At 42.3% G+C, this 22,687-nt stretch overlaps 1 protein-coding gene across 1 annotated transcript; it reads left to right on the top strand.

The window, feature by feature from the left end:
• Positions 1-1,000: 1,000 nt before the first annotated feature.
• RPS10 (ribosomal protein S10) lies at positions 1,001-7,762 on the top strand. The gene is made up of 6 exons (XM_033095116.1): positions 1,001-1,264; positions 2,083-2,232; positions 2,460-2,631; positions 4,691-4,768; positions 6,589-6,644; positions 7,454-7,762. The coding sequence occupies exons 1-6, from the start codon at positions 1,010-1,012 to the stop codon at positions 7,493-7,495; spliced, it is 753 nt and encodes a 250-aa protein (XP_032951007.1). The 5' UTR covers positions 1,001-1,009; the 3' UTR covers positions 7,496-7,762.
• Positions 7,763-22,687: the final 14,925 nt, after the last annotated feature.

Here is a 22,687-nt window from a genome sequence, read left to right as displayed (position 1 = left end):
ATTTCTGTAAACATATTACGAATACTTATTTTTTAATTGTACATAACATAAAATTCACTATCTTAACCATTTTTAAGTGTACAGTTCAGTAGTGTTAAGTAATTCACATTGCTGTGCAACTAATTTCCAGAACACTTTCCATCTTGCAAAACTGCTGAATGCTTATTTTTAAACAATGAAACCACAAAAATACTTGAAGAAACTATAGGTGAATATTTATATAATCTTGAGGTGTGGAGTGACTTTTTAAGCATTGTACCGAAGTCTGAAACCATAAAGATCTGGATATAAAGAAATGTGAAACTTCTTCAGAATACCATGAGAATCAAAACAAAAGAAAAATGAGGAAATTCCCGAAAAATATATGACAAAGGGTTAATAGCTTTAATATGTAGAGTGATTTCAAATCAATAGAAAAAAATCTCAATAAGAAAAAAAGGAAAAGTAAATGAACAATTTATAGAAGGAACACAAATGCCTAAAAAGAAAAAAAAGAATAAGAAAAAAATGTTTAACCACGGAAGTATCGAGAAAAGCAAATTAGAAGACATCAGTGTGTACTTTGTTACGTAACAATTACACGTCCAGGAATTTATCCTAAGTGAAATATTGGGCAAGGGTGCAGATATGTGTGGCATTGTTACAGTAGTGAAGTTTACATATATTGAATCATAGAGTGTTACAATTGTAGGTATTAACGTGACGAGATTCATGATGTATTGGTAAGCCGAAAAAGGTTACCAAACATAAATAACGTACATGCAAACATCCCATTTTTGTTTTTTTTTAAAAATGGATGTATGTATGTACTTGTGAATTTGGAAGTATACCAAAATGTTAATAGTGATTATCTTTGATTGGTAGGATTGTTTTTAGTCTTTAATTACTGTTATTCTTATTGCCTTCTGTGTTCTCTTTTCCCGCTCAAAGAGCATATATTACTTGCATAATAATAAGTTCAATTATCGGTGGGAAATTAAAAAGTAGCGTGTTTCTACAGGGTTTGCCCATGCGTAAAAGTGACCGTTTACTGACAAAGCACTTAAGCCCAGAAGCTCGGGGCTGCGGTGGCCCGGTTCCTGTGTCCACGAGGCGGTCCAGGTTGCCGGCCGTCGAGAGCCGCCAGTCTCCCAGGCACCGCCGAGGCCACCCCAGGCGCTGCGCGGGTCCTGACGGGGGGCGGGGCACGCCAGTCCGGAACAGACGCCGCGCCGCGCATGCTCCTTCCTTTCCAGCTCCGGACCGGGACGCCGAAGTCGTAACGGTGAGTTCTTCTGTGAAGTATGGGTTTCATCGGCCCCCATCCTGGCCCTCTCGCCGCCGTAGTCGCCGCGTTTACCCGGGGTCGGGGCGGGAAGCCCATCTACGGCTGCCCGCACGCCCACTTCTGGGCAGCGAGAGGGGCCGGGAGCGCACTTTGGGGTGGTAGTGGGGCGCTGTTGGCGAAGATTGACGTCCTGATGGCGGAGAGCGGAGAAGGGGAAGATGAAGCCCTTGCGTGGCGGGGACTAACCGGGCAAGGCAAGGGGGACTGCATCCCGCTTGCACGCTTAGCCTTCGGGGAGGAAGCCCCTCACCCGCGGCTGCCTCCTTGCTTGGCCGTGGCGCTCTAGTTTGGAGAAACGGGTAGGAGATGACGGGGCGAGGCCTTAGCACGGTGGTTTAGGATCAGCGGCCTGTCACGAATCAAAGACTTTCCCAGATCGTCTGGGCCCTCCGAGTACCTGAAAGTACAGCCGCGCCCTTCCACACCTACGTACACTTGCTGATGGTCCCCAGATACTCCGAGAATTCCATTACACATTTGTGGTTGTGCGGGTGAAAGTTTGCACTGAATATGTAGCCCCATCCCCGTTTTGTTTTAATGCCTTGGCATCCGGAGGGCTGGGGGAGGGAGCTGGGAACTGGTGGGTTTCTGTTTCGCGGAATTTGAAGTCCCTTTTCCTGCATGTTTTCTATGTGATTTCTGTGTTTGAGTTTTCAACCCATTGGACAGTGATTTTGTATGGCGGTTTGGAGGTCATGAACTCCGATCCTGGACCCGGACCACATTGCTTACAAGTGCTCTTGGTCTCCTTGCAGATGTTGATGCCCAAGAAGAACCGGATTGCCATTTATGAGCTCCTTTTTAAGGAGGGAGTGATGGTGGCCAAGAAGGATGTTCACATGCCCAAACACCCTGAACTGGCAGACAAGAACGTGCCTAACCTTCACGTCATGAAAGCCATGCAGGTAGTCGGGGGGCTGCTGGAGAGGGGTGCAAATGGAGGGATTGTTCACTAATGTTCAAGACAAATTCCAAGGAGAGATCAGGACAGCCAGAGCTGCTTGCTGCCTGGAAGGGCTGTGAGGTAGATACACCACGAAAGCTTGTCTGCTAGCAGTTTAGCTTCCCTTTGCACTGAGTTTCCAGCTTCGAGCCCCTAGTTATGTCTTAACAGAAATTTTCTGTGTTACAGTCTCTCAAATCACGAGGCTACGTGAAGGAACAGTTTGCCTGGAGACATTTCTACTGGTACCTTACCAACGAGGGTATCCAGTATCTCCGTGATTACCTCCACCTGCCCCCCGAGATCGTGCCGGCCACTTTGCGCCGTAGCCGGCCTGAGACGGGCAGGCCAAGGCCCAAAGGTACGGTGCTCAAACAAATGCCTCCAGACCTGCTCTGCTCTGCAGCCGCTCTTTCTGGAGGGTGGGGTGGTATATGTGAAACAGTGGGGTTTGTGTTTGTGTGGGGGACGGAAGTGGCCTTACAGTACACCATTGGTGTCAGCTTTACAGGGACGCTGTTGTGTAGGACCTTGGGTCAAGTCCTGGAACCTTTGGCCCTTGACATGGGACTTGTAATGGAATTGGACTCAGGTGTTCAGGCCATCCTGGGAGATGGTGGCATTAAAACGCATTTGTGGCCAGATGTATGTGGTAGAGCACTGAGTGACGTTTCAGGAGAGAACTTGCTTATCCCCAAGGAGTCCAGAGCGAAGCTGTTTACCATATGTAAAGGAAATGAAGTGTTACAGGGTGTTTTGGCAGTGGGAGCAAGAATAAAGTCTTACATATTTAAGACTTTAAATACAAGCGATACATATTTAATCTGCATATTTAATCGTGGTGTAAAAGGATGTGCTTCTGTGGGGGGTGGGGAATTATCACTGCTGGTTTGCAGTTGCCTTTTTGGCAAGGTCATGGTTTCCTTTTCCTTAGGTCTGAAAACACTTGTCATAGGAAACTTCATAGGAGGAGCGGTTTGTGGGCTGGGGTGATGAGATGAGATGCATAGATTTCTGTGCACAAATGATCATCAGACTGTCCAGGTTCCCCTGGAGAGAGGCCTCATGGATCTCAGGGGTTTTTGTGTTTTTTTTAGATTTTTTTATTGGGGAAGGGGAACAGGACTTTATTGGGGAACAGTGGGTACTTCCAGGACTTTTTTCCAAGTCAAGCTGTTGTCCTTTCCATCTTAGTTGTGGAGGGTGCCATTCAGCTTCAAGTTGTTGTCCATTTAGTCTTAGTTGTGGAGGGCACAGCTCAGCTCCAGGTCCAGTTGCCGTTGCTAGTTGCAGGGGGCACTGCCCACCATCCCTTGCAGGACTTGAGGAATTGAACTGGCAACCTTGTGGTTGAGAGGACGCGCTCCAACCAACTGAGCCATTCGGGAGCTCAGCGGCAGCTCAGCTAAAGGTGCCATGTTCAATCTTAGTTGCAGGGGGCGCTGCCCACCATCCCTTGCGGGACTCGAGGAATTGAACTGGCAACCTTGTGGTTGAGAGCCCACTGGCCCATGTGGGAATCAAACCGGCAGCCTTCAGAGTTAGGAGCGCGGAGCTCCAACCGCCTGAGCCACCGGGCCAGCCTGGGATCTATTTTTTATGAAAGCTCCCTAGGGGGTTCTGGTGGTTAGATGGGCTGATGTGTCCTTAGAGCAAAGGTTCTCCACTGCATCTTGGAATCACTCAGGCAGGGGAAGCTGTTGTCTGTCTGTGCCCCCGCAGAGTCTGATTTACTTGGCCTGCGGGGGACCTGGCATGTGACCACTCACTTAGGTTCAGTCTTATTCTACTTAAAAGAAAATAATAGTTCGTATTCTAACTGGACTCTAGGTATACTCCAAGGTAACTGGGTAGAGAGAATACTCATTTAAGCTTCCAGTGTTTTTGAAGTACCTTTTAAAATCTGTCTTAATGTGTGTCCCACAGCCTGAAGGAGGTATGCGGAGAAGCCAGGGAGGAAGTGGATTCTTGGTGGCCTTTATATTTATATACTTAGTGTTGGAGGTGGAGCTTTCAACTTAACGATGCCCCCTTTCCCATTTGCACAGGAAGTTTTCCACTTCAGAGATGGGTCAAGTTCAGAATTTTGGCTATTGAAATGTTTGCAGAAATGGCTGGATTTCTTAATTTGCTAAGGAATTGGAAAATGTGCATTTATGTTGAGAAAGAGTACAGTAGAAGAAAGCCATCCTTTTGCAGAGGTTGGCATTTTAATTAAGATGTGAGTTTTCCTAGGCCTTGAGGAGCCAAAATGTCAATGGTAAGTTTCTAGTTGGCAGTTCCAGGTGTAGGAGTTCCTGTCCCCATTAACCTGTGACAACTAAGTTGTTGTCCAGTGAGACTAAGAGAGCAATTCTGGTTTTCTTGGCCTTAAGGGAACAATGTTGCCCAGTGTTCACAGTGTGGTTTACTTTGTGTAGGTCTGGAGGGCGAGCGACCTGCAAGACTCACGCGAGGGGAAGCTGACAGAGACACCTACAGACGGAGCGCTGTGCCTCGTGAGTACCTCGCCTCGTCTGTATCGGGTAGTGGGGTAGAACCCAGCCGTGGCTGGGGCTCAGCCCTCGAAGATGCCTAGGTGACCGGGAAAGATCCTTAGTTTCCAGCTCCAGATCATCTCCAGCTGGAGTCCTTTGTGCTTCTTGCCTTTGGGGATTAGGAATGCCCTCTCAGCTGGGGACACACAAGACTTGAGTTGAAGACCTTTACCTAGAACAAAACTGAAAGCTTCAGGAAAGCAACATACGCTTTTGTTTTGTGGTGTGTTCCTGTGTTGTAAGCTCCTTGAGGGCAGGGCCCACTCAAATTACCTTTGTTTCCTTGTGGCAAAAATAGTGTAAAATCCTTGTTTTTGAATAGCAAATGTTTGTACTGACTTGGAACAACAGATGTTTGTTCATTCGTCAAATACATACTGAGTGCCTGTGCTGTGCCGGGCACTGTTCCAGGAGCGAGGGAGACTAACGGACAAAAGGAGCATCCTGTTGAACTTGCATTTCAGTGATAGACGGACGAGCGAAAAGAAGCATATGACATGTCCAAAAGGGTGGGTGCTACAGGGAACAAGGCAAGCAGCGGACTGGGGGCCGTGTACTTTCAATGGGATTTTCAGGGAGAGGGAAGCAGGCACATGAAGGAGGTGAAGGGGAGCCAGCCAGCGGCTGTCTGGGGGCAGAGCACTTCAAGCGAAGGGCCTGTGCGGAAGGCACCTGGCTTGTCTAAAGCACAGAAGACAGCCAGGAAGCCAGGAGAGATGGTAGATCTCACAGCTCTGTGGGCCCTGGTAGGACTTGGGGTTTTACCCGTGGGTAAGATGTGGACCTTTGGTAGTGTTCTGCAGAGGAGCGATAGGATTCAGTTTGTTTCTAGAGTCACTGCTGTAGCAGTTGTGATGTAACGAGGTACGAAAGGGAATTTTTACGAGAGTACTGCCACTCTTGCCTCTCTCGTCATGGTTCCTTTTTGTATGTGAAATACAAGTGACCACTTGACTTGAATACCTTACAGGACAGTAGTAAGAATTAATTCCTCCAGCCAACGTGCTCTCAGTTTAGAGAAAGTGGTTGCTCTTACTAGGAAGTTACACCACACGGTCTGATGGTCTGAAATGGTCCAAAGGGAGACCCCGATTTGAACAGGGTTTACTGAAACCGTCCTCACTGTTGACCCAGCCGACCCAGCCCTGCAGTATGAGCCGTAAAATTTCCTAGTGGCCACACTTAAAGCAAATGGAGATACTTCACGTGAATGTTAATTTTTTAGCCCGTGTAAACAAATGAGATGTTTTGCATTCTTTTGAAATCTGATGTGTATTTTGCACACATCTCAACTTGGACTAGTGGCTGTCACACAGGACAGGGCAGCACTGGAGTTTTCATCTTGATTCCTTCCCGTGGTCACACTAAAGTCGCTCTTTGCTTGTGTCAGTCCTTGTGTCCCTTACCTTTTGAGTTCTTCCTTCATTGAGCTCCCTTTGTACGCGAGGTGCTGATCTGAAGCATGTAAGTAATGTGATGGAAGTGAGGGCCGTCTGGGGCTCTGTGGGAACGACACATCATCGAGACTTTGGTCAGGGCAGCCTTCCTGGAGGAGGCAATGGTCTGGGCTGTGAGTTTTGAAGGATGACTTCAGGAAGGCTGCCCTTGGAGAGTGAGGGGGCAAAGGGGCTCAGAAGGTGTTTCCCACCGCTGGTTGTAATTTACTTGTACTTCGTGGAGTATATTTGCTGACGTGTCTTTTCCCGCGAGATTGGGTTGGGTGGCTTATCTGCAGGTGGTCAAATCATATGATGCGTCTAAATTGGTGTTTCTCATTCCAGCTGGTGCCGACAAGAAAGCCGAGGCCGGGGCTGGGTCAGCAACGGAATTCCAGTTTGTGAGTATTCCCCATGCACTGTCCCTGAGCATTCACCGTTCTGGTCTCAACCCTGTGGGTCTGCAAGTTGTAGGGATGTAGTACAAGGTGATGGCACCCACCCTTCTTTTTTTCCTAAAACCCGCAAATTCCAAATAAATTTTTACATTAGGACACAGTATGCAAACTTTTGTAAATATGTGAATTACTGAAATGAGTCTCAAATCAATACTACATGTAGCACAGTGGTATTTTCTATTTCTTTAATAATGGTTATATCCCCCTTAGTTTCACGAACCAGATTTTAAGGTTGAGAACCTGTCACCGGAGATTGAGTGGGTTCTAGAACCAAGATGGTCTGGTACCAAATCCTCCATCTTCAGATGATGCGACTTTGGTCAGGTGCCTTTCTGGGCCCCCGTTTCCTCACATAAAATTGAGGTGATGATTGTAACTGTCTCTATAATTGTGAGATTAGTTAATCCAGGTCAAGTGTTTGCATGGGGACTGGCCCATCACTGCTGCGACAACAGCTGTCCTGTGGCAGGGCTTCACAGCACAGTGAAAAGGAGGTGTGTATGGCAGATAGAAGCTCGTGTCCATGCTGGGTGCTTCCATGTGTGTACATATGTGAGCACACTCTTTAGTGGTTATCCATATTCCCATTTTACAAATGAGGAAACAGGCCTAAAAGATGAGCGTGGACCTACAGCCACTAAGGCAGGGCTAGGATTGATGTCCTGCGCTCTCTTGAGGAGGCCTCACCAGTGACAATGAGACCTGCTGCCCAGCTAACTGCTAATGCTGATGTCATGTGCTTTCTCTTGCAGAGAGGCGGATTTGGTCGCGGACGTGGTCAACCCCCTCAGTAAAGTGGGAGCGGTCATTTGGTATTGAATGAGCTTGTGACGAAAAAAGAATCTTGTGTGCCCGTCTTTGCATAATGTAGTCTGATCAGGAATGTTTTAGAAGTCAGTGTAAATGGGGCGAGACTGGATTGGTTGGGGGGAAGTCCCACGGCAGCGGGACATGATCAACAATCTCAGTAAAGTTGGAGCGATTATTAGTGTTTGAATAAACTTTGGAGAGAAAATGGTCTCAGCAAACTGGGAGCGATTTTGGTGTTGAATAAACTTGTGGTGAGAAAATAATCTCGTGGGCCCCTGTTTTTGCATAATGAAGCAGCCTGAACAGGAATGGTTTGAAGGTCAGAATGTAAGGGGGGCAAGACTGGATTGGTTTGGGGAGTTGTTTTACCCAGGGTGACACCACTTGTTGCTGCTAGAACTGCAGTGCTTAGCTTTGGCATGGGTGTGCTCTGCGCCAGCAGACAGCTCCCTGCAGTCACGTCCAGTGTGGTTACCATTCTGGGAAGTGGTTGGAAAGCTGGGCATCTTCACCACACCAGCCATGCTGGCTCAGCTCTGTGGTGGGAAAATTGCTCTTTTGTTGGTCTTGGAACTGAGATTCTGTGCCTGCTAGTTGGGAATATCTGAGAAGTGCTGGGGAGGTAGGATGTAAGAATAAAAACAGGGAAATAACTTCTGACATCCTTCACAGACTGACTTGTGGGGAAGAAACTACAGGGATGGTTTAGGCCAGGGGTGTCAAAACTTTTTTCAGCGTTTTTCACCAAGGGCCATATGTGGTAAAAAATACAAACAGCCGGGCCACTCACTCGAGGTGACGTATTGCCTCACCTGGTTTATTTAAGTAAACTAAATATATTTTTGGAAGTTGCTGTGGGCCAGTTAACAATGGATTGCGGACTGCATTTGGCCCGCGGGCTGCAGTTTTGACACCCCTGGTTAGGCCAACAGTTTTCCTAATAGTGATCTTTAAGACTGGGTTTACAAAAATCAAAGGAGAAAACAAGAATATAAAAACATCTGAAAGGGACGGCCCAGTCATCTGAAGACCCCTGGGATTTTTGTCTTTCCATGATCAGAATAAAAAGTTCTTAGAGTTCCTGCTGCTATCTCGTGGCTTTTTTCCCCCCCTTTCCACCCCCCCGCACTACGGGTCAAGCTGTTTCTCAATCTAGTTATGCAGGACACAGGTCCCTGTCTCATGCTGGTATTAGGAGCTTTGCGTTCCCTGAGGCACGCGGTCAGCAGTCCTCTCACAGCAGCACAAAGCACCCAATGCCGACCTCCGGCTGCTCAGCTCCGGGGAGAGCTGTTCACAATCTTAGCTGTAGAGGGCGCAGCTCACTGGCCCATGTGGGAATCCAAACGGCGACCTTGGTGTTAGGAGCATGGCGCTCCCATCACCTGAGCCACTGGTTCCTTGCAAAGGGAAGAGGCATTGTCCAGTTTTCCTGGAGCCTTTGTAAGTGGTGCTGCAGAGTATACCTGAGTAAATGGACGAGAGCAGAATGTTGAGCCTTCACCCTTGATGGGCCGTTTCGGTGGTCCGTACTGCAAAGCCCGTGTACCTGGCGTACTGGCTGTAAAGCGGATATCGAAGGTGCTTCCAGTGAGCTTAGGCACAAGCCTGCAGACGGGTTTGCTAGGTGAGTGTTGACGGGCTTGCAGATCAAACCACGGCTGGAGGGTTGCAGGAAACGCGCTTACTAAGGAGGGGTCATCTTTGAGGCAGCAGCTCTGGGCCAGCCAGCAAAACGGATCTTCCATCACGCAGGGCCTTGGGATATTTAAGGGGTACTGTGGGCCAAGCATTGTATGGAGATGGACAATAATAGCCAAGTAGACATGAAAATCCTACACCTGTGGTTTTGCGTTGGTAGCCGCCTATTTCAGTCTTGATAGGCAGGTGTGTGATTTAGACCACAAGGTGGCAGGCGACCGCAACTGCCTTCAGTGCAGCTGGGAGGTTGCTTTGGAATCTGAAGCACCAGTAGGGAGAAGCTTGCTTTGGCAGAAAGAGGTGGTGTTTGGGGAAAGCTGTTTCAGGGCTGTCTTGCCAAAGATCGCTTTTTATCCAATTTTGCTGCTGGCTCGAGTGATGTCAAGTGGTTTGCCCGTGTTCACACGCCTTGTGATTGTTTAACCTGGATTCCACCATGAAATGTTAGTAGCTCCTGGCCTTTCTGCTTCCCTTTGAGGCCAGAAAGCAAACAGATGGGTTTTCTATATAGCCTTGGTGATTTTCTGGCACTAAAACGTTACTGTTTTTCAGCGAGGGCTTTCTGCCAACCCCTTCCCTCGTGCTTTCAATTAACTCCAGAATGTGTTCTCCAGTGTCAGCCATGGACTCTGGGAAAACCCGAAGACTACAAGGTAGAGGCAGAGCCTGTGGATAAAAGCATGCAGGTGGTGGTGGCAATTCCTACCTGCCAGCCCCCTCCTCTCATCTCGTAGGATTGAATGGCCCCTGCCAACCAATAATCATTGATTAGCAGCTCAGGGATCAGTGCCAGGGAGTGCCCTGAAAAAGGCCTTCAAGAAACAGTCTAGTTAAGAAAAAAACAAAGATCTACCCTGAGTCCATAATGCCAAATCCTATGTAAGCGGGAAATCACTATGTCCAGGTTGAATTCTAAGGGTGAGAGAGGGGCGGTGGAGGAAGGCCGAAGTGACCCAGAGGTGGGTTTGTGGAGCAGGGGAGAAAGACCAGTCAGGGCATCATGAAGAGGTTTTATGGGAAAATAAACATGTCATGATGTTGGGTTGTGAAACTGACAGAATTTATTCTTTTGAGTAAAGCTAGGGAAAACGAATGTTGGCTATTAAAAGTGCCCGAAGAGGTCACTTGGGGTGGGTGCATGGTGAGGGGCAGGGAGAGCCCCAGCTGGACTCCTGCATGGGCACATCACTGGACAAAAGTTTGGGGGAAATCTTGGCCCATCTTCCAGCATTGGTCTCCAGGCCCATAGCTCACCAGCCCATCACCACCACCACCAGCAGAACAGGCGCCAGAGCCTTGTAAAGGGATTTTGGAAGCTAACAGCTGAAGACACGTTTTCCTAATTTAACAAACTTCCCGATATGGACCCAAATCCCCTTTTCCCTGAAAAAGTAGTACCAATAGCAACTTTAGGTCTCTGACTCTTTTGAAGCTCTACTCTTTTAATTTAGTAGACCTTTCAGAAGCAGCTACACATATGCCAATATTAAAAGCTGAGACACAAAGATGGTTTATGGGTTTTGTGTGTGTGTGGTTTTTTGGGTTTTTTTTGACGATTTTTTGGAAGGATACACCCTCTTGCCCTGAAGATAAGAGGACCCACTAAAACACTCCATACATGAGTGCCTGGCATGGGCCTCCAGTAGGGCAATGTGGGACCATCGTGCCTAGGAAACCCCCATTCCTACCCGTGTCTTAAGGAACCAGGCCTGCTGTACTAGGTTACAGGCCCACCTGTGCCCCAGCGCTTCTCCAAGGTTTGGGAATGCAGCCGGTAGTAGCCCCATAGCAATGAGGCGCCATGGGCTCCTACCCCTTCAGCTTTAATGCCGAACCTTTAGAAAGGATGATCAATCCTTTCACTTCTTAGATCTGGGAGAAGTGAGATGGAAGAAAAGAGTCTTGCTGATAGCACTGATTAAGACAATTGTTTCAAAGCCCGTAGATGAGAGACTGGCTCTCAATTCTGGGACAATAGTTTTGGCTACGTTTCCAATGAATGTAACACACTCGTGGCTCTCAGAGGCAAGATTAGTGATCTAGGTGAGAGACGGCGTTCTGGTTAGGCTTTCAGAACAAGGACCTGGTCTTACCATGCTGTGGAAGGAAGCTGGTGGGCTGTGGGCAAGTAGGTGACTGCGCTGGGGGTGGGGGCATAAGTAACGTCCTCCTGCCTCAATTCTCCCTCCCCAACATTGCCTCAGACTGGCATTCACTTCCCCAGAACCAAGGCCGTCGCTAAGAGGTTCTCTGCCTCTAACTTTGCTTCATTTCCAACCACTCTCCATGCCACAGCCAAGATTATTTTTTGGAAACAAATACGAACAAGGTATTCATTTCCCAGCTTAGCTTTCCTTCAAAAGCTCCGTATTGCCTTCTAGAGTCTTCCAGAATCTAGACAAATGCCAGACTCCTTACATGGCCTAACAGGTTCATCACCACTTTGCATCTGCTTACCAAAACGGCTCCAAATTGCAGAATCCTGCTAACCTAGCTCAGGTTCTATCTCAGCTCCAGCTTTTTTGCATGCAGCATTCGTTTTCCAGAGAAACTGCCACCCCACCCCACCCCCACGTGGGGCTCTTATTCATTCTTCATGATTTAGATGAAATACCACTTCTAAGAAGCCTTTCCTGACAAAACCACACCTACTTCAGAGTCAGGTGCATTGCCCTCCACTTAGTGTCCGCAGGTCCGGGTTTAGCAGGCTGTGTGGGAACTGCATGGACACCCGTGTGTTTGCTCGCTGTCACAGCCCCACTCTGGGGGCCTAGCTCAGTCATTCACGTGCAGTAGCTTCTCTGCAACTCTTAGCTGTAGGAATGACGTCCTGTGAAGAGGTGTCCCTGAGATCTTGTCCCCTTCTATGGAAAGAACACTTGTGCAAAAAAAAATAAGAAAAAATCTGCAGACCTAAACTGGGAATGCAAAAGTGACTGACGTGCACACTTGCTATGGAGGTTCTACTAGAATTAGGAAAGACAGACCTAGAAACATACGCTAAGTGGTAGGTGGCTTAGAGGTGATAGCCGAGTTTTATTTGTGGCTTGTGGGAAGAAGGGGAGCAAATATTATCCAGGGGAAGGCTTCCCATAGTGGGTCTCGGTGACCATCTGAACTTAATCTTAACGGTTTGGACTGAGACAGCATGAAGCAATAATGGTGGCTGGCCCAGGAGTATGTATTATTTTTATTCTTTTATTTATTTTTCCAGCTTTATTGAGGTATAATTGACATCCAATAAAGTGCATCTGTTTAGGGTGTACAATCTAATAAATTCTGACATTTATATCTCCATGAAATCAAGATAATGAATGTATCCATCATTCAAAAAGTTTCCTTCTTAGTTTGTAACCCCTCACCCCATCCCCACTGCCAGACCAAAACAAGGCTCTGCTTTCCGTCAGGATGGATTAGTTTGCATTTTCTAGAGTTTGATAAAAATGGAATTTTTACACCGTATTCACTCTTTATAGTCTGGCTCCTTTTACCTAGAATCGTTGTTTTCAGATTCATCGGTGTTGTTGCATGTACCGTATAGTAGCACCTTTTCATTGCTGGGTGGTATTCCATTGTATGGATAGACCAGTTTTTTATCCATTTACCTGTCGGTGGACATTTGGGTTGTTTCCAGTTGCGGCTATTGTGACTAAAGCTGCTGTGAACATTCCTGTACAAGTTTTTGTGCAGGCACATATTTTCATTTCTCTTGGGTATATACCTAGGAATGGAGTTGCTGGATCATATGGTAACTCTATGGTTAACATTTTGATGAACTGCCACTGTTTACTAAGGTAGCTGTATCGTTTTACATGCCCACCAGCAGTGTGTGTGTTTCAGTTGCTTCGTATCTTCACCAGTAGTCTCTTCAGTCATTTTTATTTTAGCCACTCCAATAGGTGTGAAAAGTTTGGATTTTATCCTTTGGATGACAGTGAGCCAATTAACAGTATAAAGGTGAGGACTGATATGAGCAGGAGTGCTGGCTGCTTGGCAAATACTTACCCCCCCACCCCCCACTGCAGGAAACAGTAAGCTGAATTTGGGTCTGTGCAGTGACCACACTGGGGCACCGAGTGGTCATGGGTAAACCACTCAGTCAATAGTGACCACAATACACATTCAGCCAGCTAACGGGAAAGGGAGGGGGAACATCCATCATTTGATTGCTCAGTTTTAGAAAGGGAAACTAGGACAGAATGAGGGCATTAAGGGAGAGAAATGAAAGGAATTGTTTAAAAAAAGTTACAGCCCATAGAAAGCCTGGAGCCCATTTCTATTTAAAAGTGCTTTATTGGAAGCCCGTGATAAATGCATGGCACAAATCCAAAAGAACAGCCACTGAAAAATAAGCCCTGCATGGTTTACGGACATATCAAAGAGGCCATTGTGAAGAAAAGGGCATCTTTAAAAATAAGTAAATATTAAATGGGAGAGGATACCTAAGCTGAAGGAATAAGGAGACCTTAAAAGGGAGCGAAATTGGCGAAAGCTACGAATCAGATGACTAAAAAATTCTAAGGAGTGCCAGCAAGAAATGTCAAAGTAAATAATTGTAGTTTATTTAAGTGCATGAAAAGCAGGAGATCAGTTTGAGAATCTGGGGGCATCAGTTCATTAATGTGCAGAAAGTGTACTGAGGGGACGAGCAGTCAACTGACTGTGACATCGCTGCCTCCATCACACAGAGATTTCCCTTTCCGTTAAAGTAAAAACAACAAGCAAACAAACAAAAACCCACAATTTTTTATTATGGAAAATTTCAAACATCAAATGAACAAAAGAGTCTAATAAATCGCCATCTACCCACCACCGAGCTTCACCAGTCATCAATGTTGCTCCTGTTACATCGACCCCTCTCACCCCCAACCTGATTATTATTTTTAAGTCAGGTTTGAGATCTAATTTACATGTAGTAAAATTCATTCTTTTTAGGAATACGGTTTTGAGTTGTGATAAACAGAGTTGTGTAACCACCACCACAGCAGAGCTATAGAACTTTTCCATCACCCTAAAAAGTTCCCCACGCTGCCCCTTTGTGGTCAATACCCTGGTAACCCATTTTTGGTCTGTCATTTTGCTGTTTCCAGAATATTAGATAAATGGAACCATACAGTATGACCTCTTTTGTGTCTGGTTTCTTTTGCTCCACATGTCTTGAGACTCATCCATGATGTTGCATGTATCGCTAGTTTGTTCCCTTTCGTTGCTGAACAGTAATCCATTACGTGGCTATACTACAGTTTATTCATTTTGATTTTTTTATACATTTTGGGTAAAATTGACATTGAAATACACAAATCTTAACCTCTACCCTTTCGGCAAATGGACACAACCATGTAACTCAACCCCTGAGTAAAAGAAAAGCAGTCCCTGATATCCAGGAACTAGCCTGAGCCTTACCGCTGGGTCTCAGCATGTTTGAGGTTGGCCTGGTGCTCACAGCGAGGCCTGTCATTTTCCTGTTAGACATAAACGACGTCATCAACATCAGCAAAGGTCACGTTGTGGCTCTGATAAAGTAGACAAAAAAATCCAGACAACTTTAGACACCATCCCTGCTCTCCCAGCTAATACGAGTGACTGCTACTTCTCCACCCATCGTAGCTCTAGCCACTGTCATTCCTCTCTTCTTCGAAGGAAGATTTTTTGATAATCACAGAATCACCCTGCTTCCGGACAGCAGCCAATCCAGAGCAAAGCCCTGCTTCCTTAACACCTCCCCCAAATCACCTAACACAAACCCAAATCCTAAAATACTGTATTTTGGCATGTATAATGCAGTTTTTGCCCAAATTTGAGGGAAAAATAAGGACACGCATTATACATGGATAGTACTAATTCTGTATCTATACAAATGTTTTTAATTATTTTATTTATGCTTATGAGTTAAAAGTGTAACTCTAGAAATCAATAACGATATCCATATGCAAAATAATACCCTGGAATATGATAATTGGTTTTGTTGAACTTAATGAGGAACTTGCAACTACGAAGAGTTCTTGGCCTTTTATTATGTGTAAATATCATAAATGTGTTACCGGTACATAAAATTTCTTGTACCTTGTGTCTGTTCCTGTATTTTGTAATTATTTGTTAGATAAAATTTTTTGTACCATAATATGTAAAAAAAATAAATGCTAAGGGCAGCCGTTAGCTCAGTTGATTAGAGCGCAGTGCTCTTGAAAACAAGGTTGCGGTTCAATCCCCACATGGGCCACTGTGAGCTGCACCCTCCACAACTAGATTGAAACAACTGTGTGACTTGGGGCTGATGGGTCCTGGAAAAACACACTTAAATAAATAAAAGTTTAAAAAATAATAATAAAATAAATGCTAAAATTCCTTTATAATACCAAAAACAAGTACCTAAATGTAAACAGTAACAATTTGAATTGAAAAGTTATAAAGAAAAATTTTTTTCCTGAAAGTGTGGGCCAAAAATGTGGGTGCACATTGTACACAGGAGTGCATTATACACGACAAAATATGATAAATCATTCTTAACACCTTACTGGGACTCTATGCTTCACACTCCTTGCAAAATGTTCTCCATTGCAAGGAGCAAAAAACTCAACCTTGTTCAACTACAGGCATATTCTTGGGTTTTGGCTGGAGGGCACTGACACCCCTATCAAGACACAGGACATTTCACTTCCCATAAAATTCTCTCATGTCTCTTCCCAGTTCGTCCATCCAATATCACAGATGGACATATGTGTTGTTTGGCTATGGTGAATAAAGCTGCTGTGAACATTTTATGCAAGTGTTTTTGTGACGTGTTTTCATTTTTCCTAGGTGTATTAATTTCCTATTGCTGCTGTTACAAATAAGTACAGACTTAGTGGCCTAAAGCCACGCAAATTTACAGTTTTTGTGGTTAGAAGTCCAAAATGCGTCAGCATGGCTGCATTCGTCTGGCAGCTTTGGGGAGAATCTGTTTCCTTGCCTTTTCTAGAAGCCACCTGCATTCCATGGCCCCTTTCTCCATCTTAAAGCCAGCAGGGTAGCATCTTTAAATCTCTCTCTGACCTCTACTTTCATCATCTCTCTGTCTCTGACTCTCCTGTCTCCCTCTTTCCCTTATCAGAGCCCTTCTGATTGCACTGGGCCCACCCAGGTCACACAGGATAATAGTCTCCCCATCTTAAGACCCTTAATGACATCTGCAAAGACCCTTTTCCCATGTAAGGCAATGTATTCACAGGTTCTGGGGATTACAATGGACATCTTTCGGGGTCCATTATTCTGCCTACTATGCTGGGTAAATACCCCCAGGAGTGAAATTACTTGGTTATTAGATAGATATATGTTTAACTTTAGTAGACACTGTCAAACAGTTCTCTAAAGTGTTTGTACTATTTTATATTCTCAACAGCAATGTATGAGAGTTCCAGTTACTCAACATCCTCACCAGCATTTGATGCTGTCAGTCTTTTTAAGTTTAGCCATATCTAATAGAGATGTAGTGATGTCTCGTTTTAGTTTTTTAATTTGCATTTCACTGATTACCAATAATGTTGAGCATTTTTTCTTGAGCTTATTGGCCATTTGTATATTTTTCTTTGTGACGTGTCTGTTCAACTACTTTGCCCAGTTTTAAATTGAGTTGTCTTTTTTATTATTAAATGACAGGAGTTATATATACTGGATACAAGTCCTCTATTGGTAATATGTTTTATGAATACTTTCTTACGGTCTGTGGCTTTTTATCCATTTTCTTAAATGTATCGTGATGAGCAGAGTTTTTAAATTTTGATGAAGTTTAATTTATCATATTTTTCTTTTATTGTTACCACTTTCTGGGTCCTGCTATAATAAGAAATCCCTGCCTACCCCCAGGGCCAAAAATGTTCCGCAATTTTTTTTCTAAAAGTTTTATGGTTTTACATTTAGGTTTATGATCCATCTCAAATTAATTTTTGTGTATACTGTAAGGTAGGGGTCAAGGTTCATTATTTTTCATATGAATACGAAAAATGCTTTGTTCCAGCATTTTTGTTGAAATATTTTCCTTTCCCCATTGATTTGCTTTGGTACTTTTATCGAAAACCAGTTGATTGTACAAGTGTGGATTGATTCCTGGACTCTATTCTGTATCATTTCATGTCTATCCTAAGATCAAAATCACAGTCTTAGTTACTGTGACTTTAGAGTGTTAAAGTCAGGTGAGTCCCCCAGCTTTTCCTTTTCTTCCAAGATTGTTTTGGCTATTCTTGGGTCTTTTACATTTCTATGTAAATTTTAGAATCTATGTAAAATTTCTATGTAAATTTTACATTTCTATGTAAATTTTAAAATTTCTATGTCCATTTCTAAGGAAAAAAAGCTTGCCATGATTTTTATTGGGATGGCTTTGAATATAGATCAATTTTGGGGAGACTTCTTAACACTATCAAGTATCAAGTAACATGGTACATCTCTCCATTTATCTAGCTCTTCTTCGATATCTCTCAACAATGTTTTATAATTTTTAGTGCAAAGTGTTGTTTAATTTCTTATTAAATATTGTTATGGTATTTTAAGTAGAATTGTTTAATTTTACTTTCTACTTGTTTTCTGCTGGGGTATTAAAATAATTGATTTTTAGACTTCTTAATTGAAATGTAATGAATATACAATAAAATGCACAGATCTTAGATATTCAGTGAGTTTTGACAATTGCATACTCCTGTATAACTACTGCCCAAAACAAGAGAAAAAAACATTTCCATCCCCCCAGAATATTTTCTTCTGCCCTTTTCCAGCCAATTCCTTCCTCAACCCTCCTACAACGACTATCAGATTTCTAAATTAGTTCGATCTATATTTAGATTTTATATAAATGGATTTATATAGTATATATATTTTTTATGACTAGCTTTTTTCACTTATAATGTTTTTGGGTTTATCTGTAGTGGTATATGTATCAGTAGTTTTTTATTTTATTGTTGAGTTTTACTCCATTTATTCCATAATAAATCACTATTTATCCATTTCCTATTGACATTTGGGCTACTTCCAGTTTGGGGCTATCATGAGTAAGGCTGCTATAAATATTCTTGTGCAAGTATTTTGTGAACATTTGTCTTCACTTTTTTTGGGTAAATACCTAGGAGCAGAATTGCTGGGTCATAGACTAGGCCTGTCTTTAACTTAATAAGAAATTTCCAAATAGTTCATTAGAGTGGTTGTTTTACTGTACAACCATTACACAACCACTGTATCAATTGCAGTTGCTCCCCATCATAGCCAGCACTTGCTGTTGTCTTTTTTATTTCACTCATTCTAGTGCGTGTGAAGTTGTATCTCATTGCAGTTTTAATTTACAGTTACCTAATAACTAATGACCTTAAGCACGTTTTAATGTGCTTGTTGGACATTTTTGTATCTTATTTTGTAAAGCATTTGTTTAATTATATTTTCCTTTTCTTTTTTTTAAACAACAGAAATTTGTTTCCTCACAGTTCTGGAGGCTGGAAGTTCAAGATCAAGGTATAAGTGGGATCAAGGTATAAGTGGGATCATACTTCAGATGGTTTCTTCTGAGGCCTCTCTCCTTGGCTGTGGATGGCCGTCTTTTCCCTGTGTCTTCACATGGTCTCTCCTCTGTGTGTGTCTGTTTTCCCTTTCAAAAGATATATTTTTAAAATTTTTTTATTTTATTGTAAATTTTAAAATATATTTTGGATACCAGTCATCTGAGATTACATATATATATATATATATATATATATATATATATATATATATATATATGTATGTATATATATAATGTTTTCTAGCCTTTTCTATTTTCTTAATGGTGTTTTTTGATGAGCAGACTATGACTTAATGAAATCCATTCATCAAGTTTTTCCTTTTATGGTTTGTGCTTTTTGTGGCCTCTGAAAAATTTTTGCCTATTCTAAGGTCATGAAGATATTCTCCTATACTTTCTTCTAGAAGCTTTATGTGTCTTGGTTTTACACTTAGGTCTATGATCCCTTCAGATTAATTTTTGTGTGTGGAGTGATACAGAGGTCATTGTTCATTTTTAACCAACATTTTAAATAAAAATATAGCCACTTATTGTGAAATTCAATAAAGAATTTTACAGTGAACACTTACATTCCCACCACCTGGATTCTAGTATTAGCATTTTACTATACCACTTTTATCACTTATCTCTTCACTATACATCCATATGTTCATCCATATATCCATCCACTAATACATCTTATTTTTTAAATACATGTCCAAATAAATTGCAGACAGTAGTACTCTACCCCCTAAATACTTCAGCATGGATATTTGGATATTATCAATTTATAGATCAATATTATTTACACACATGAAATACACAAATCTTAAGTATACTTTCACACTGTGTTGTGACAATGTGACCTGTGTAACCCAAACTTCTATTAAAATATAGAATTTTACTATCCTTCTAGAAAGTTCCCTCATTCCTTTCCATTTAATCCCCATCCTCCATACTCACAAAGCAACCATTGTTCTGTCCCCCTCCCCCAATAGATTAGTTCTGCATGTTCTAGGACTTCACATAATGGAATTATATAGCATGACTCTTTCAACATAATGTTTTTGAGATTCATCCATGTTGATATACAAGTATGTGTATCAGTAGTGCATTCCTTTGGGTGGATGAAAAATATCCTTTGGGTGGGTGAGTAATATTCTACTGTATAGCCATACCACAGTTAGTTTATCTATCCTTCTATTGATGGTCACCTGGGATGTTGCCAACTTTTGGCTTTATGAACAGTCTTATACAAGTTTTTTGTGGACATATATTTTCAATTCCCTTGGGCAAATACTTAGAAGTGGAATTGTTGGGTCATAGGATAGGTATATTTTTAACTTTCTGAGAACTTGTCAAGCAGTTTTCAAAAGTGGTTGTATCATTTTACATTTTCACCAACAATGTACGAATTACAGTCGCTCCACATTCTCCCAACATCTGATGTTGTCAGTCTTTTACATTTCTTTATTTTAAAATTTAGCCATTCTAGTGTATTTCATGTGGTTTTAATTTGCATTTCTCTGATGACTAAAGTGGTTCAACACTTTTTAAGGTATTTATTGGCCATTCCTTATATCTTTTTCTATGAAGTATCTGTTAAATATTTTGCCCAATTTTTTTTTAAAATTAAATTTTTATGTCAACTATACTTCCACAAAGCTGGAAAAAATAAAATTGAACACTCAAAAAAAGTAATCGTTTAATTTTGAGATATTTGTAGATTTGAATGCAATTGTAAGAAAGAATAGAGAGAGGCTGTGTACCATTTACCCAGTTTCTCCTAATGGTAACATCTAGCAAAACTATATTTTGAAGATAAAATCTTGCAAAACAATATCACAACCAGGATATTGATATGGACACAGTCAAGATACAGAATATTTTCATCACCATAAAGGTCCCTCATGTTGCCTTTTTATAGCCACATCTACTTCCCTCCCACCCTGATACCCTCCTAATCTATGGCAACTCCATTTCTATAGTTTTATATCACAAATGATATTAAATGGAATCATACAGTACGTAAGCTTTTGGGGATTAGCTTTTTTAGTTGTTTACTTTTAGCGTATAAACAACAGAAGTTTATTTCTCACAGTTCTGGAGGCTAGAAGTCCGAGTCCGGCATGGTCAGGGTATGTTGCAGATTTCTCATTGTATCCTCACCTGGTAGAAGGGAGGGATTAGCTTTATTCACACAGCATAATTTTCAGAAGATTCATCCAGATCGTTTCCTGTTTCAATAGTTGGTTCCTTTCTATTGCTGAGTAATATCCCATGGTTTGGATGCATCACTAGATGCACCACAATTTATTTAACTGTTTGTTCATTGAAGGACATCTGGATTGTTGCCAGTTTTTGGTTATCACAAACAAAGCAGCTATAAACATTTATGTACAGGTTTTTTAAAAAAATTTTATTGGGGAATATTGGGGAACAGTGTGTTTCTCCATGGCCTATCAGCTTCAAGTCGTCCTTCAATCTAGTTGTGGAGGGTGCAGCTCACTGGCCCATGTGGGAATCGAACCAGCAACCCTGTTGTTCAGAGTTCGCACTCTAACCAACTGAGCCATCCGGCTGCCCTATGTACAGGTTTTTGAGTAAACGTAAATCTTCATTTCTCTGGGAAAAATGCCCAGGAGTACAATTGCTAGGTTATAAGGTTGCATATTTTTAAGAAACTTCCAGGCTGTTTTCCAGAGTGACTGTACCACATTACATTTCCACCTGCAATGTCTGAGTGATCCAGTTTCTCTGCACCTTTGCCAGCACTTAATGTTAGTCCCTATTGTTTATTTTTGTCATTCTCATAGGTTTGTTGTAAGATCTCACTGAGGTTTTAATTTGCATTTCCCTGATGGCTACTGATATTGAACATCTTTTCCTATGCATTTGCCATCTGTCTATCCTTTTTGGTGAAATGTCTGTTCATGTCTTTTGCCGATTTTTCTAATTGGATTTTGTTTTGTTCTATTTTTTGACTGTTGTGTTTTGAGAGTTCTTTATTCGAGATACTAGTTCTCTGTCAGATATGTGGTTTGCAAATATTTTCTTCTAGTCTGAGCTTGTGTTTTCATCTTCTTAATAGGGTCTTTCACAGAATATTTTAATTTTGATGAAGTCCGATTTATCAATTTTTTCTTATATCGATCAAGTTTTTGTTAATCTAAGAAGTCTGCCTAGCACTAGATCTGAAGATTTTTCCATGTTTTCTTCCCCAAAATTTTATGTCTTACATTTAAATCTATGATCCACTTTGATTTGATTTTTGGATGAGACTTAGGTTGAAGTTAATTTTTTTGCTAATGGATGTCCAATTGTTCTAGCATCGTTTGTTGAAAAGGCTATCTTTTTGCTGAGTTTAAAATTAGGTTGTCTTTTTAGGTTAATTCTCTTCATGATGTCTTTTGATGAGCAGAAGCTTTTAGTTTTGAGGAAGTCAAATTTATCTATATCCTTTTATGGTCATTGCTTTCTTAACCTATCTACCTTTTAAGTCATGAAGATATCTTATGTTTCCCACAAATGTCTTTAGGGTTTTAATTTTTATGTTACTATCTATGATCCATCTTGAATTAATCTTTGTATATGGTATGAGGTAGGAATCATGGTTCATTTTCTCCCTATGGTTATCCATTTATTCCAACACCATTTATTTAAAAGTCTGTGCTTTTTCCATTAGATTGTCCCAGTGTCTATGTTGAAAATCAAATAATCATATAAATGTGGGTCTATTTATGCGTTTTCTATTCTCTTCCATTGATCTATTAGCTTGTCTGCACCCCATTATTTCACTGTCCTGATGACTGTCACTTAACAGTTAAGTATTGAAATTAGGTAACATAAATCCTCCAAATCTGTTCTTTTTCAAGATTTTTTTTGGCTATTCCATATCCTTTCATTTCCATATATGTATGGAAATAATCTGATGGTATTTTTACAGGAATTGTGTTGAATCTATGTATCAGTTTAG

This window comes from Rhinolophus ferrumequinum, chromosome 3 (assembly GCF_004115265.2).
Source record: "Rhinolophus ferrumequinum isolate MPI-CBG mRhiFer1 chromosome 3, mRhiFer1_v1.p, whole genome shotgun sequence".
In the NCBI taxonomy this organism is placed as follows: domain Eukaryota; kingdom Metazoa; phylum Chordata; class Mammalia; order Chiroptera; family Rhinolophidae; genus Rhinolophus; species Rhinolophus ferrumequinum.
The sequence above is the reverse complement of the archived record's forward strand: the minus strand, read 5'-3'. Positions and strand labels throughout refer to the sequence as shown.